This window comes from Lactuca sativa, chromosome 4 (genome assembly GCF_002870075.4).
Source record: "Lactuca sativa cultivar Salinas chromosome 4, Lsat_Salinas_v11, whole genome shotgun sequence".
Lineage (NCBI taxonomy): Eukaryota > Viridiplantae > Streptophyta > Magnoliopsida > Asterales > Asteraceae > Lactuca > Lactuca sativa.
The window spans coordinates 75,190,573-75,205,500 of record NC_056626.2 but is presented as its reverse complement, the minus strand read 5'-3'; the positions used below and the strand labels follow the sequence as shown (position 1 = coordinate 75,205,500).

Below are 14,928 nucleotides of genomic sequence, written 5' to 3'. Positions count from 1 at the left end.
GATGGGGCCCTCTATAATTTTCACATCAAACCCGAATAGCATGGATTGTTTGATCCATTTTTGTCATTCTTCTATCAAGACTATCAAGCTTAGCTATCACCGCCGCCATGCTATCATTTGCCGAGTTCACTACCCCCCGACTTACTTCATTTCTTGGATTGTGGTATTCTCTAGAGTGCTTAGATAATTCTTCAATTAACTCCTTGATTACCGGGGGCGCCTTCTTCGTGAGCGGGCCTTGAGAATCGAGCAATTGCCTTGTGGTGACATTGACTCCATCATAGAAAATGGAGACATCTTGTTGGCTATTGAGGTCATGGTGTGGGCAATTTCTAAGCAAGCTCTTGTACCTTTCCCAAGCTTCATAAAGAGATTCTCCGGGTTGTTGCTCGAAGTTGGCAATGGCTTGCTTTAGCTTGGCTATTTTGGAGGGCGGGCAAAAATGGTCTATGAATTCTTCTTTCATCTTGGCCCATGTGGTGACCGATTCGGGAGGAAGTGACTTTAGCCAATTCTTTGCAACCCCTTTAAACGTGACTGGAAGCATGCGAAGAAGCTGGGTCTCGCGTGGAACATTCGGTACATTGAAGTAGTCTGTCACATCATTCACTTCGTCCAAGTGCTTGTAGGCGTCCTAGTGATCCTTTCCATAAAAAGGAATCTTCTTGAGTTGAGCGAGAATATGGACTTTTAATTCGAAAGTAGCGGTCGCGGGAATTGCGGGCTGCACAAGTCCCGGGTCGGTGTCATCACGCATCCTCTTCTTCCATTCCCCCATGGGGACTTCATCGATATTAGCCATAGTGATAGCTAAATCGTCTTCAAACTCGGAGTCGTGCTCGTATGTGGGCTCTTCTTCTTCCTCGGTCTCGTACTCGATATCTTCTTGAATTAGGTCTTCGATTGTCAAAGAGGCACTGGATGCTCCTGATTTGCTGCTCCTCTTCTTGCTGAAAACGGACTTTAGGTTTTTGAGTGGTGAGTTCTTTGAAAAAGCGGATTCTCCAACAGTTTTGCCTTTGCTCCTCCTTAGTGCGGATTCCGGGTCTTCAAGAGGGGGGACCAGAGGTGTATCAGATCCTCGGGGTCATGAAACAACTGTAAACAAAACAAAAAAACGCGTAAAAAGAACAAAAATAAAATAAAAAATTAAAACTGTAACAGCGATGTACTCGCCGAGTCGGCACGAGTGCACTCGGCGAGTTCAAGGCAAAAACAGAAAAAATTTTCTAGTTACTCTAAAAACGGAATTTTATTAAAACTAATTCTATTTACTGAATTACCTTTTAAATAACTTTGTGTAAGATAAATCCAACACAAAGGATCGATTAAATTAGAATTTAATGTTAATTTTTAGAACCGTTCCCCGACAACGGCGCCAAAAACTTGATGTGTGCAAACTCACTTAGTTTTAAATCTACTTTTAATAACACACAAAGGCAGTGAACCTATCAATTGTGGTATAGTTGAATAAGTAGGGTATCGAACACAGGGAACGAAAAATTAAAACTAAAAACTAATTCTATCTAAATTAATTAATAACTAGGGGTTTTCTCTAGTTTTACAAGACTAGAAACTTGCTAACTATTACTAATTTAAAAAGTAGAAAACTAAGAACTAACTAGATTCAATAATTGGGAAGAAACTTCTGTTTAGTTCAACTCAATTGATCCTATGGTTGATTTCAAGGTAATGGTGCAATGTATTAATTCTTTTGTTGGTTACCGATTCAAGTGATTAGATTCGCATTCACTACACTAATCCTTAGCAAATAAACTAACTTAAACAGTGGCCAGTTGTCTAATTTAATTAGATTTACTAGATTAATTATTCGGGTTAATTTAGACTTGCAATAGTTAACTAATTTAATCTTTTAATTAACTTCTTGTTGATGGTCATCACATAAGCTTGCACATGAATTTACTCAATTTTCTTATTAACTCTAGTTTCATGTTCATTAATCCTAGACATATGGAAAAGTGATCACATAGCATATGAGATTGATAATCAATAGATGTTCATGCTAATCAATTATCTTCCTATTAACATAAAATTAATTATTATTCACACACAAGTTTCTTTAGCAAGCTAAAATAACAAAAATCACCAACTTAGAATTAATCCTACCAATCAATCAAACCATAGTATCAATTTTGTATCCCCAAACAGAAGTCTAAAGGTTTTAGCTCATAATTGAAGTAAATAACAGCAAACAAACAGAGTCTAATTGTTTAACCATGATGTCAAAACAAAAGATTAAGTGGGATGATGAAATTTTGCCTCAATTTTCCTTCGGGATTGAATTCTAGCTTCTCTCGTCGTCTTCTAGGGTTTTTCTGACTTCTTTATCGCAGCTAAACTCTTTTGAATCATTCCAGAATTTTTTTCCCATCGTTCTGAGGAGTTATCCTTATATATACGAATCGACTCGTCGAGTCAGGTGGCGACTCGTCGAGTCCATCTCTCAGTCCCCGTATTGTGATAAGTCTCTGGGATTCCCGAGTCTTTATCTTCTCGAATCTTCGCTTGGACTCGCCGAGTAGTCGACCCTACTCGCCGAGTAGGTGCTATTTTTAGTGTTTTCCTTTTTTTGTTCCATTCTCGAATTCTCAACCACTTCTCCTGCTTTCGAGCTTCATTTTTGGACTGAAAATATAATTCAAATACTTTTAAGTACCTTTTGTCCATAAAATGCAATAATTTAGCTAATAAATGAATAAAAATCTATACTTAATATGAACTAAATATGCACATATCATATGGTTTCTTGGAAATACTTGTCTATGCTAATTAGGACAAAACATGCTAGTGATGTGATAAGCCATAACGATGAATCAATGACATATACATGAATTTGTATGATTATGTAAAATGTTTGAACTTGTATTAACTAGTTTGCATGTTTACATAAGAAGTAACCTAGAAGTAACATGCATTTAATTATAATCACAATGAGCGTGATTACTTAGTGAGGTTTAAAATGTATTTCCTTATGTGACGAATTAATAATATATTAATAAAAAAAAGAATAAACTTAGTGGGTCAATGGTAGCAACCTATACATACATGTGTAGCCTATCCAGATTGTGAGGTGGCCTAATAGGTTAGAATATACCTATAGGATAAGAGCTTAAGCCAAAATATGCGTCGATTGGTCCTTCTAGACAATCACTTGGGATATGGTCCTTGCGGTGGGTGGACTGAGTGTTGTTGGCAACGCGGTAGGGACAACACAAGTATCATGTAGGATTTGGGAGGTGTAACACGATGGAATTAGAACCGCTTGTACCTATCCTTAACGACAACGTTCAAAATGTTATACACTACTTATTTAATCATACCATGTGACATAAACAATTAGTTATATTCTCTTTTATTATTAATAATTTTATTACTTAATAAAGAATTAATTAATATTTACTTGTATTAAAATATAACCTTATATAATCATATAAGTTATTATCAAATATCATTTCATAATTATTGTTGAGCATAAAGACTTTCAAATGAATCATTTCTTATAAGTATTTGGTAAATACAATTTGAAACTATAATATTTAGTATAGAAATCCAAGATCTAAATTATTTTTTCTATTTTAAATTCCAATTTTTGTTATTAAAGGTCCAATTTTTTAAACTGGTTATTGAAGTTTGACTTGGAAACAAATTTGTTAATTATTGTACTATATTATCTTTTAATATTGTTTTGATGTAAATTGAATATTATGGTTAAAAACGGAAAAAATGGGATGAAATGATGAAAAAGAAAATTAAATTTGTAGAAAAAAACATAGATTGACCAAAGGATGAACAAATTTCTTAAAAATTTAAAATTAATTTTTGTAATTAAATGTTCTTTAACAGAATTATACAATGATCCAATTTTTAAATAAAATTATGTAACTATGTTTACGATTGTGGTTAAAAAGTCATCATTTTGCACATTAATATAAATAAACAGTAATAGATTAACTTCAATTTTAAATTGATAAGAAAATGACATTACTATTAAATTAATAAGTTTCTTATTATTAATATAAGATAGTAAAAAAATAAACATACTTACATAAATATACATTTAATTTTGTCATTCAATATTAAATTATATATTTAAAAGAAAATTTATGTTAATCTACTTAATTCCCGAAATTGCCCTTCCACTCCCGCCAAAGCCAATTGATTTTTTGAAACTAATTTCCAGCTGTATCACTTTACTCCTTTTCGTCTTTTTTCTTTAATAAATTCCGATAAGCTCGGTCCCGAACCGACCCCCTTCCGACCGTTACTCCGAACCTAATTTCAAATCTCCATTAAACCTTCCACCTTCTCAACAACTAACTCCCCAAATCCCTAATTTACAGGCATTCACCCAAAATCTCAAAAATGGTGTCCAAAGCTAAGAAGTCAAAAGGATCTCCGGCCAACCGTAACCTCCGCCGCCGCAAGAAGACTCCCGTCACCACCGCCACCAAGACAGCCTCCATAGTAGTTGCCTCCATCAATAAATCCTTCTACACCTGCCACCGCCGCCTCATCAAACTTTTCTCCAAACTCGTTCGTATTGCCACTCCCAAGAGTAAATCCTCCGTCAAAAAAGGCTACAAAGTCCTAAAAAAGTTCCCCAACTCCACCGACAATCAGATCGCCACCGTCCGCCGCTCGCTCTTCCAGGAATCTACCTCCGCCCTCCCACCACCAAACTCCCCTGATCAAAAAACGGTGTTCCTTGACCTTGACGAAACCCTAATCCATTCCACACCTGCCACCGGAGTATCACCTCCGGGAACTTATGATTTCTTAGTGAGGCCATTGCTGGATGGAGAAAGAGTTGATTTCTATGTGCTGAAACGCCCATTTGTTGATGAATTTCTGCAGTTCTTGAGCACAAATAACTACGAAATTGTGGTTTTCACAGCTGGAATCGAGGAATATGCTTCGTTAGTTTTGAATAAATTGGATTGCAGGGGTTTGATTTCACACAGATTGTATCGGAATTCATGTAAGGAATTCGAGGGTAGGTTTGTTAAAGATTTATCAGATCTAGGGCGGGATTTGAAGAAGGCTGTGATTGTTGACGACAACCCTAATTCCTACAGTTTTCAACCCGAAAACGCAATCCCCATTAGACCTTTCACTGATGACCTTGGAGATGATGAATTGAAGAAATTGATGAATAGGTTTTTTACAAACTGCAATAAATTCGAAGATTTGAGGGATGCCGTGAAGGATTATCTTGGCGATGGAATTCAGAATTCAAAATCAGAGATATCGTTTTTTGAAAACAGTAAGAATTTAAACCTTCAAACTCTAATTGAAGTTTGAATTAGATGTATTTTTTTTTCTAATCATGTGCAACCGTTTGCTTGATGAATTTAATTACCATTTACCCAGCTTCTCTTCTCTGTTAACTTCAACAACATCATGATACAATGATGAATGATCCAGCAAAGTATCATAGCAACATGCATTTTATAAAAATGTCTCACAACAAATAAAATCTTAGAAATATTATAGATTAATTAAATTAAAAAGACAAATAAATAATTATGGTTGATTATTTTCACAACCGTATTAGATTAAGTTTCTTGTATGTGGCATTGAATTAGTTGTTGTCATATTTAGTTTTTGGTTTGTTAAGATGCATTATATCATATATCATTTTTGATATTCATAAGTTATTTATGAATAAAATTAAATTTGAATAAAAATTTTATGCAAAGAAATAAAATTCATAATTGTTTTTCGATTTAACGAAAGCTAATTGTGTTCATAGGAAAACAAAAGAAATATTAATAGATCCGTATATTAATAAATCCTCAATACGGAATAAAAAGACAATCCATTTAGTTTTTGGTTTGTTAAGATGCATTATATGATATATCATTTTTGATATTCATAATTAAGAAAAAAAATAATAGATATAATGATTATTTATAAATAAAAGTAAATTAAGATAAAAAAAATTTATAGAGAAACAAAATTCGTAATTCTATTTCAATTTAATGAAACGTAATTATGTTCATAGGAAAACAAAATAAATATTAACAGATTAGTAATACGGAATAAAAATACAATTCATTTAATTAATAACATACTAATTATCATGTTCTAAGGGAGGACGGAGTCGTTTCTCTCCTCCCGCCGAACCCACTATGGAGGGAATCGAACGCGCCCAAACCGGATGCCTCCTAACCCGTCTTCCCTAAATTCTTGCTTTGGTTTCAACCTCCAGCGGGTTCCTCAAACCGCAACACCCCTCTCTTTCTCTCTTGCTCTCCTCCCGCTCCTCCCTCTACTCCTTGAACCCGTTACAACTCCGTATTCCCTAACAATAACTTCTATAGGTACAACAACATTTTAGAGGGTGTTTAGTTTTGGATAGTTTATTTCAAATGATAAATATTTTTTTAATTATTAACTTTAGAGCAGGTGAAAACGTTGTTTTTTAAAGGGAAATCTCCATAAAAGTTCATATTTTGGGAAAATGTTTAATGAAGTTCTAAATTTTATTTTTTTAACAGAAAAATCCGGCTTTTTTTTATTTTTTTTAATAGAAAAGCTTAAGAAACCGGCATATTTATTTACTTTAGCCATTTTTGACTTGCAGAACAGGTCATGTGACCAAATTGTTAATTTTCAAGAATAATGTGACTTTTCTTTAAATTTCTTCAAAATTTGTATAAAATATATAAACATATTTTTTACATATTCATATCTATTTTTACGTATTCATATATTTTATAAGTTCTTATGTGTACATGTTTACGTATTTTTATGTATTTTAAAAGTATAAACATATTTTTTTTACATATTTATATTTATTATTAACCATTTTACATATTTTTATGTGTTATTTTTTTATGTATTAAGTATTTATATGTATTTTTTTTTTTTACATATTTCTATGTAATTTTAGATATTTTACATATTTTCTAACGTGTTCTTTATGCATTATGTATTTATATGTATTTTTTACGTATTATGTATTTTTTTAAAGTTTTCCATATATATGTTTATGTACTTTTATGTATTTCAAATGTATAAAAGTATTATTTTTTTTTACATATTTGTATATATTATTATGTGTTTTTTTTTTATGTATTATGTGTTTTTTGTATGTATTACGTATTTTTATGTATTTGAAATGTATAATAATATTGTTTTTACTTTATTTATTTTTTACTTCAAGCCGTCTTCACTATTTCATCTAATTCGTACAACTTCTTCGAGTATGTCTAGATGGTTTTCCTACATACCCACATATTTTTAGTTTTTCTCATTCGATGTTTAAAATATGTAGGTATGTAGGAAAATCATCTAGACATAGTCGAAAAAGTTGTACGAATTGGATGAAATGGTAAAGACGAGTTCAAGTAAAAAAATACATAAATACGTATATATATATATATATATATATATATATATATATATATATAGTTATACATTAAAAATACATAAAAATGCATAAACATCTATGTAAAAATCTTTAAAAAAATACATCAATACGTAAAAATTCATAGAAATTAGAAATACGTGATACATAAAAAAAATATAGATATACATACAAAATGTGTAAAATACTTAAAAATACATATAAATACGTAAAAAATATATTTATACATTTAAAATATATAAAAATATATAAACGTCTACAGAAAAAACTTTAATGAATACATAAATACATATTACATAAAATAACACAAAAATAAATAAATTTTTTGTAAAATACTTAAAAATACATATAAATACGTAAAAAAATATGTTTATAAATTCAAAATAAATTAAAAATGTAAACAAATACATATAAAAAAAACATACATAAATACAGAAAAATAGTTATAAATACGTAATACATAACAAAATAACACATAAAAATACATAAAAAATATGTAGAATACTTAAAAATACATATAAATATGTAAAAATTACGTTTATACATTTAAAATACATAAAAATACATAAACAAATACATATAAAGTTTTTAAATAATACATAAATTCGTAAAAATAGTTATAAATACGTAAAAACTATGTTTATATATTTTATACAAATTTTGATGAAATCTACAAATAAGTCTTAATATTTTGGAAAAATTAACAATTTGGGGTCATGACCTGCTGAACAATTAAAAAAAGGCTAAAGTGAATTAATTAGCCGATTTCTAGGGTTTTTCTATTCAAAAAGTTAAGAACTCTAGACTTTTCTGTTTAAAAAAATAAAATTTAGGATTTTCTTAAAAAATTTCTCAAAATATTGGGATTTTTCTAAAGATCTTCATTAAAAAAAAGTATTTAGATTAACTTATGTGGTATTAAACCGATATAAGTTGATAAACACTATTTTAGTGTTTGTCAAAATGACAAAAATAAAATGTTTTTTTAATGGTGTGAGAGAGTTATAAGTTATAAAATTTTCTTTTGATAAGTTAAAAGGGAGTAACTTATAAAAAATGACTTATCTCTGGTGTAAGACAACTATAACTTAAAAAAAAAAACATTCATTTTAACGGTTCCATACTTTGAGCCGATAATAAGTTAAAAACCTATTTTTAAAACTTTCTCGAATACCTTTTTTATTTTAATATATTTTTTTCACAAATAAATCGAGGGAAAGGGTATTATGGTAAGGGTGGGCATTTGAACTTCTGGACCAAACCAGACTGGTAACCGAACGTGGATCGGTCCGATCCAAGATCCACCAATTTTGTAAAAACGGTTTGATCCGGTCCAATTACTCACCTAGCAATCCTAATAGATAAACTAACTTTTTGTAGGGCTTTAATGAGTTGTACTATATGTATCTAAAGTTGTATCGGTCCAATGGGTACGAGAACCGATAAATCCGGACCTGGCCTGACCTCAACTGATCCGGTCCAAGGTCAACTGATCCGATCCGGTCCAAGGTCAACCAATATCTTTGTATCATCATTATATGTAATAAAAAAATGACAATATTGGTTACACTAAGTGTAAGACTCATATGAAATTCTAAACATTTGAATTTCTATTACATGATATTATTTATAAAAAAAAATAAATATGAAATTCTAAACATTTGAAAAGTTTCAATTTATAAGAAAAATAAGAAAAATATTTAATTATTAAAATTAAAGTGTTTTTTCTTTTATATAAATTTAAACAACTAATTTAGATAAATAGTTAAAGGAAACTAATGAGACTTTAATTTTGAAATTTTGAAATTAGAAGGAAGTCAATTAATGAATTTGATATCCATTTATTTTTACATTTATTGTAATTATTACATTTAAATATTATATGAAATTTAATAAAATGAAAAAATCCATAAAATGACACGTGAATTTTTTTAAAATAACAACAAAATAACATAACAAAAATGAATGAGAGTATGACATGTGGTAAAAAATATCTTTATTTATTAGAATAAACTAGTTGTAAAATCCATATATTACATTGGTTTTTGAAAAAAAAAAATTAAACAAACATGAAGATCTAACAAATTAGAAAATTTAAATCCTCCTTAATAAATGAATGTTTTTTTTGCCATATGTCAATCTCTCATGAGTTTTGACACTTGTTATTTTGTAGTATTTTTAAAATAAATATTATTCACTTGTCAATTTTTGATTTTTTTTTTCAAATTTTAAAATTAAAATCATACGTATTAAGTACCATATATATGATATTAAATTGCAATAAATACGCTTCTTCCTTTTTTATTTTAAAATTGTACATTAAAAAATATTTTCTGTTTACAATTAACTTAATGTTTAATATTTTTTTAAACCAACACGTGTAATACACAGGTCTCACACCTAGTTTATAAGAAAATAATAAAATATTTAATTATTAAAATTGAAGTGTTTATTTATCTTTTAAGTTTAAATTAATATTTTAAATAAATAAACAACTGAAATAATTAGATTCAATTTAAAAATGTAGAAAATAGAAGGAAAGTTGCATTGATGAATGAAATATACATTTGTTATATTTAAGTATTATATAAAGTTTAATAAAATGAAAAAATAAAACCACAAAACGATACATATGAATATAATTTAATCTAAATTTACCATAAAATAACATGTGACATAATACATAATAGGATGAAAAATAGCAATATTATTTTCATTTATTACGAATGATTATTTTAAATATGCGATATAGGAACTTAAAAAAATGCATTATATGAAATGCATGATAGGAACTTGCATCCATAACAAAGTAATCATCAAAAAGGTCAATATATATGATTCACAGGACTTTGGCTATTGTCTCGTGTACTTTCTTGCTCAATTCTACATTTTTTGCAATTCTAACAAGATTTAAGGAACCATAATGAAAGAGTTTAAATTTTTATGAATAATTGCAAACTAATTTAAAATAATCACAAAATAACATATAACAAAATGAATGAGAATATGACATATGGTAAAAAACACTTATTATTTGTTACTTTATATATTAGAGAGTAGATCATCAATTTCAAAAATTGCTATATCTTTATCTTTACTATATTATTATGTTATCAATTTCTTGAAATTGAAATTGAATTTTAAGAGGTATAACTATTTGAACAAGAAGTATAAACATATTAAGCTTACAATATATAAGTGTATACGTGCACCAAACCTAAATGTATCTTACGGTGTTAACTCTCAAGATGTTGAGAACCCTAATTTCTTCTACATGCTACCACCTGCCGCCAAACCACATATATCCCGTCTCTTTCTCTTTGCCCTTTCATGTCTCCGACAACCCTCTGTTACCAACTTACCAACAACTTCTTGATGCCACCATTACAAACTCCGATCACTTCTCTATTATATGTCATTAGTAACCTAAACACTACCTTCTACACAACCATTGCTACCACAAAGATCTCCGCCTGCTTGCGCTTTCTTATTTTCTTATCTAAACGACATCAAATGTCCTTCTTTGTCGACGCAACGACCTCCACCATGAGGCTTCCAAACCGGGTAAAAGACATCCAAACCCACCACCTGCTATTATTTATGGATTTGTTTCTATTTGTGTTTCTGTTTTGGAATTCGTTTGTTTGAAAGATTTCTAATTTTTAGGGTTTTAACGAAATATGATTCCTAAAAAGAGGTGATATTCAGTAGTTATGTTATCAAAGGTAATATTCTACTTCTAACTTTTCGATTATAAGGTTGGTTGTTCTCATTTTGTGCTAAGAGGATCTGCTTCAATAAGGGTTGTTCAGTGTGGTTTTTGCACTTTCAGGTTGCTATTATGGTGAATTTCTGGTAGCTGTTATGGTTTTGTTGCTACTTAGTTATGGAAGATGCCTTATGTGGTTGATTAACTTAATTAATTGTGCAATTAGGTCTAGATACAGATCTTGAATAAGCAGAGCTTCTTAAAATCTTTCTCATCCAAACATTGTTGCAGGTGACATTTCACTTGTGGAATCCTCCTGCAAAAGGAAAGAGGCCCGCATAAAATCAACAATCAATTTTCAATGTAATCCCAATAAATCAAAAACTATCATATTTCAAATTCGAATCGATAGCGTACGTCAGTCGACTTCATATACCTCAATCACCATCCATTTCAAGATTATTCCATTGTTGATTCATCTCTCCCCTTTCCAATTTCTGAGTTATCGGCCTTCATTTAGTCAATATAAACAGATGACATCAAGATTTCACAATCGGTTTCAATCGATCTTTTCGTCACCTCGCCTGTTAATGTCTATCGGCGGAAGATGGCGACGTCGGCCATTGTTTCCTTTTCTCATTCTAATCCCGCTCAATCAACCAAATATGCTATTTATTATCTAAGGCAACTGTGTCCGATAAACGCAGCCATCCAAAGGTAATCAAATATTTTCGCCGCTTTTATTGCTAAGTAGTTTTTCAAGTGATGGTACTATTGGGGTTATTAGAGACGATGGACACAAAGTAAGATGATCTCTCTATGATTTATAGTCGTATTTTCGAAATTGCTAAGGTCTGGTCAAACTTTTTTTTTTGTTATTATAACGAGAAGATCTAATTAGGAGAACAGTTCATGTATCTAGTTTCTAAGCTTTTGTGTTTCTATATTTGTCACTCTTCAGTTCATGCGGAATCACAGTTTCATAGAAAGTTTCAGCTTCTCATCGCCTGTTTTGGTTCAAATATTTCTTTATGAATTGCTTCAATTTCTGCACACCAACTGTTCGATAAATTGCTTAAGCTGTTCTGCACAACAAGTTTTTGTGATTTTACAGACAATAAGTAATTATCTATGATTTTATCTGAAAACACACACACAATTTGTTGTCTAATATCAACATACACAATTGGTTTGATTGACATATAGTTTATCCTTTTTTAAATTTTGTGTTACCTAAGTACTAGGCTAATAGTGTGTCATTAAATATATTTGGAGTCTTAATAGTTTCAGATGTTAATTGCAGGGATAAATATGTTATACAGCTAGAATGGAAAAAAGAGTAAAGGTGGAAGAATCGTAGATGGGTTATTGGGCTAAAAATGTAGCGATTGTCGATTATTTATGTCGTAGGAAAACTCCTTGATTTCCTTTTCAAATGTGATTGTCTAAAATTTTTATATATAAGAGACATGCGTTCCAACACAAACAGTTTAAAATCCGCTAGAAGTTAATATAGTGGAATTAATGAGGAATTGTTCCATATTTGTCCTTTGCCTTTGCGATTAAGTTGAATTCTGTAGTTATGGCTTGTTGACCAAGTTTACTCTTCCAATTCTTTCATTTTTGATAGAAAAGCAGTATTTTAGTTTAAACAATTATGTTGGTGACGATGATGGATAGTTAGGTATTTATGTAGTTCGTACTTTTTGTTGGTCAAATGAAGTATGCAAAAAAAAAACCCTCTTAAAATATGATAAAATATATCCAAACGACCAAAACTAGAAATTCATATCGTAATTTTAATCAACTATCATCAAATATAATTAGAAAAACCAATTATTGTCATCGCTTTTTAGTTTTATGTTTTTTTATAACGTGTGAATCTTTAGGATGAACTATCAATTATTATCCAAGAAATTTTGGAATAAGAAGTCAGTTTATTATATGTTTTTTTTTTTTTTCAGAACCTATCCACAACCAGAAGAAGATTTGGGAAATATCAATAACTATTAAAAGATTTTATTACTTAAAAATGACAAAGTTAATCAAATTTAACAAAAAAAAAAACATTTTCTTGATTCATGATATTTTTTAAAAGCTAAACATTAAACACCAAATCATAAACTTTAAAAATAAACTCTTAAAAGTTTTCTTTAACAATCATGTATCTTTATTCTAATACTATATTTTATTTGTGGACATGTTTTTCAAAGGAAATAAGTCTAAACCACAAACCATAAACCTTAAACCATTAATTTTCGTCGCCACAAACCATAAATCTTAAATCATTAATTTTCATCGCCGTAAGAAAAGTATTCACTAAAATGAAACTATTTGACATTGGCTGAAAGAAAACAAATCATCGTTGGAACCTAATCACATGGTTTCACACATTTTTTTTAACCGATACAACATTATATTTTTGTTTTAAATCCAAAAAAATCTCCCTCAATGAGTTAGTTTTCAAATAACAAATTACCATCTTCCAAACTTTTTCCTTACATTGATGTCAAAGTTGAATGCTCAAACATAAATGTTTCCGAAGAAAAATAATTGCCAAAAGAAACTATTAACACCCGTCGCTTCGTGCGGGTAAACGACTAGTATATATATATATATATATATATATATATATATATATATATATATATATATATATATATATATATATATATATATATATATATACTAGTCGTTTACCCGCGCCAAGCGACAAATGCGAATATCTTTTTCAGAACTTAGTTTCTAGAAATGGTTAATTCTTTTGCAAAGTGAGTTACTTTCAGGGCTAAAATGAATTTTAAATCGGGAGTGAGTTGTTCTCTATCAATCACGTTATCAACCACAACACCTCAAAATAGTTTTTTTTGGGGAAAATGTTATATTACAAAGACCAATCAATGAAAATAGTTTCATGTTGGTTTGTTGTACTTTAAGGGATACTATTCAAAAGTATTATATTATTAGTGGATCAAATATTTGTACCTATGGCATTATTATTTGTAAGATTTATATTATAATATTATTATATTAATGGTTTGTTGTACTTTAAGCTTAAGCACTTGAACTACTTAAAAAAATAATATTATTATATTGAATATATTTTTAGAAATAATGAGATTTCTTTTATAAGATAGTGTGTGTGTATATATATATATATATATATATATATATATATATATATATATATATATATATATATATATCATATTTGGAAAGAATGATGATTGTGACGATGGCATAGGTGGTAGTTGGCGGTGTGTGGTGGAGTTGGGGTTTGACTTCTTTGAATATATAAATTAGTGTATAATGGATTGTGTTATTTTGTCAATTTTATGTATAAAGCTTAAAATGAACTTTATTAAGTTGTGTATTATATATATATATATATATATATATATATATATATATATATATATATATATATATATATATATATATATATATATATATATATATATATATATATATATATATTCTTTTACAATATGATTGAATGTATGCATTAAAATATTAGACTGTAAATTGATGAATTAATATGTTCATTAAACTATAAATATGGTATTTTGAAATGTGAATATGTATTATAAATAATATATTTTTTAAGGAGAAATAAAATTTTGAAGTGTGAAAATTGAATTTGTCAATGCATAATTCTATATTTATTATTAAATTTTATATATTTAGCTAAAAAAATAAAAAGGTATGTGTTTAAAAGTATTACCAGAGAAATGGGAGCTATAATGATTATCATATTAAGTTGTGAATACAACTAGAAAATATCACTTGTTGGGCAGTTTCTCTCAAAATGCCAAGTTTCACCATT

The 14,928-nt window shown here is 29.2% G+C and overlaps 1 protein-coding gene and 2 non-coding genes across 5 annotated transcripts; all 3 read left to right on the top strand.

Annotated features, from left to right (window-relative positions):
• The first annotated feature begins 311 nt into the window (after positions 1-311).
• On the top strand, positions 312-418 carry LOC111886862 (small nucleolar RNA R71). Its single transcript, XR_002848586.1, has one exon. It is a non-coding gene; the product is annotated as a small nucleolar RNA R71 (small nucleolar RNA).
• Positions 419-4,252: 3,834 nt separating this feature from the next.
• On the top strand, positions 4,253-5,390 carry LOC128125869 (uncharacterized). Its single transcript, XM_052771366.1, has one exon. The coding sequence runs from the start codon at positions 4,384-4,386 to the stop codon at positions 5,320-5,322; it is 939 nt and encodes a 312-aa protein (XP_052627326.1). The 5' UTR covers positions 4,253-4,383; the 3' UTR covers positions 5,323-5,390.
• A 5,221-nt stretch (positions 5,391-10,611) lies between these two features.
• On the top strand, positions 10,612-12,644 carry LOC111886845 (uncharacterized). Of its 3 annotated transcripts, XR_008231589.1 has the most exons (5): positions 10,612-10,957; positions 11,060-11,118; positions 11,226-11,298; positions 11,394-11,819; positions 12,406-12,644. It is a non-coding gene; the product is annotated as an uncharacterized LOC111886845 (transcript). The 3 variants fall into 3 exon arrangements; XR_008231590.1 differs by lacking the exon at positions 11,226-11,298; XR_008231588.1 differs by having other exon boundaries at positions 11,226-11,819.
• Positions 12,645-14,928: the final 2,284 nt, after the last annotated feature.

Coding starts and splice junctions, on each gene's coding strand:
- LOC128125869 (XM_052771366.1), top strand. CDS start 4,384: ATGGTGTCCAAAGCTAAGAAGTCAAAAGGATCTCCGGCCAACCGTAAC.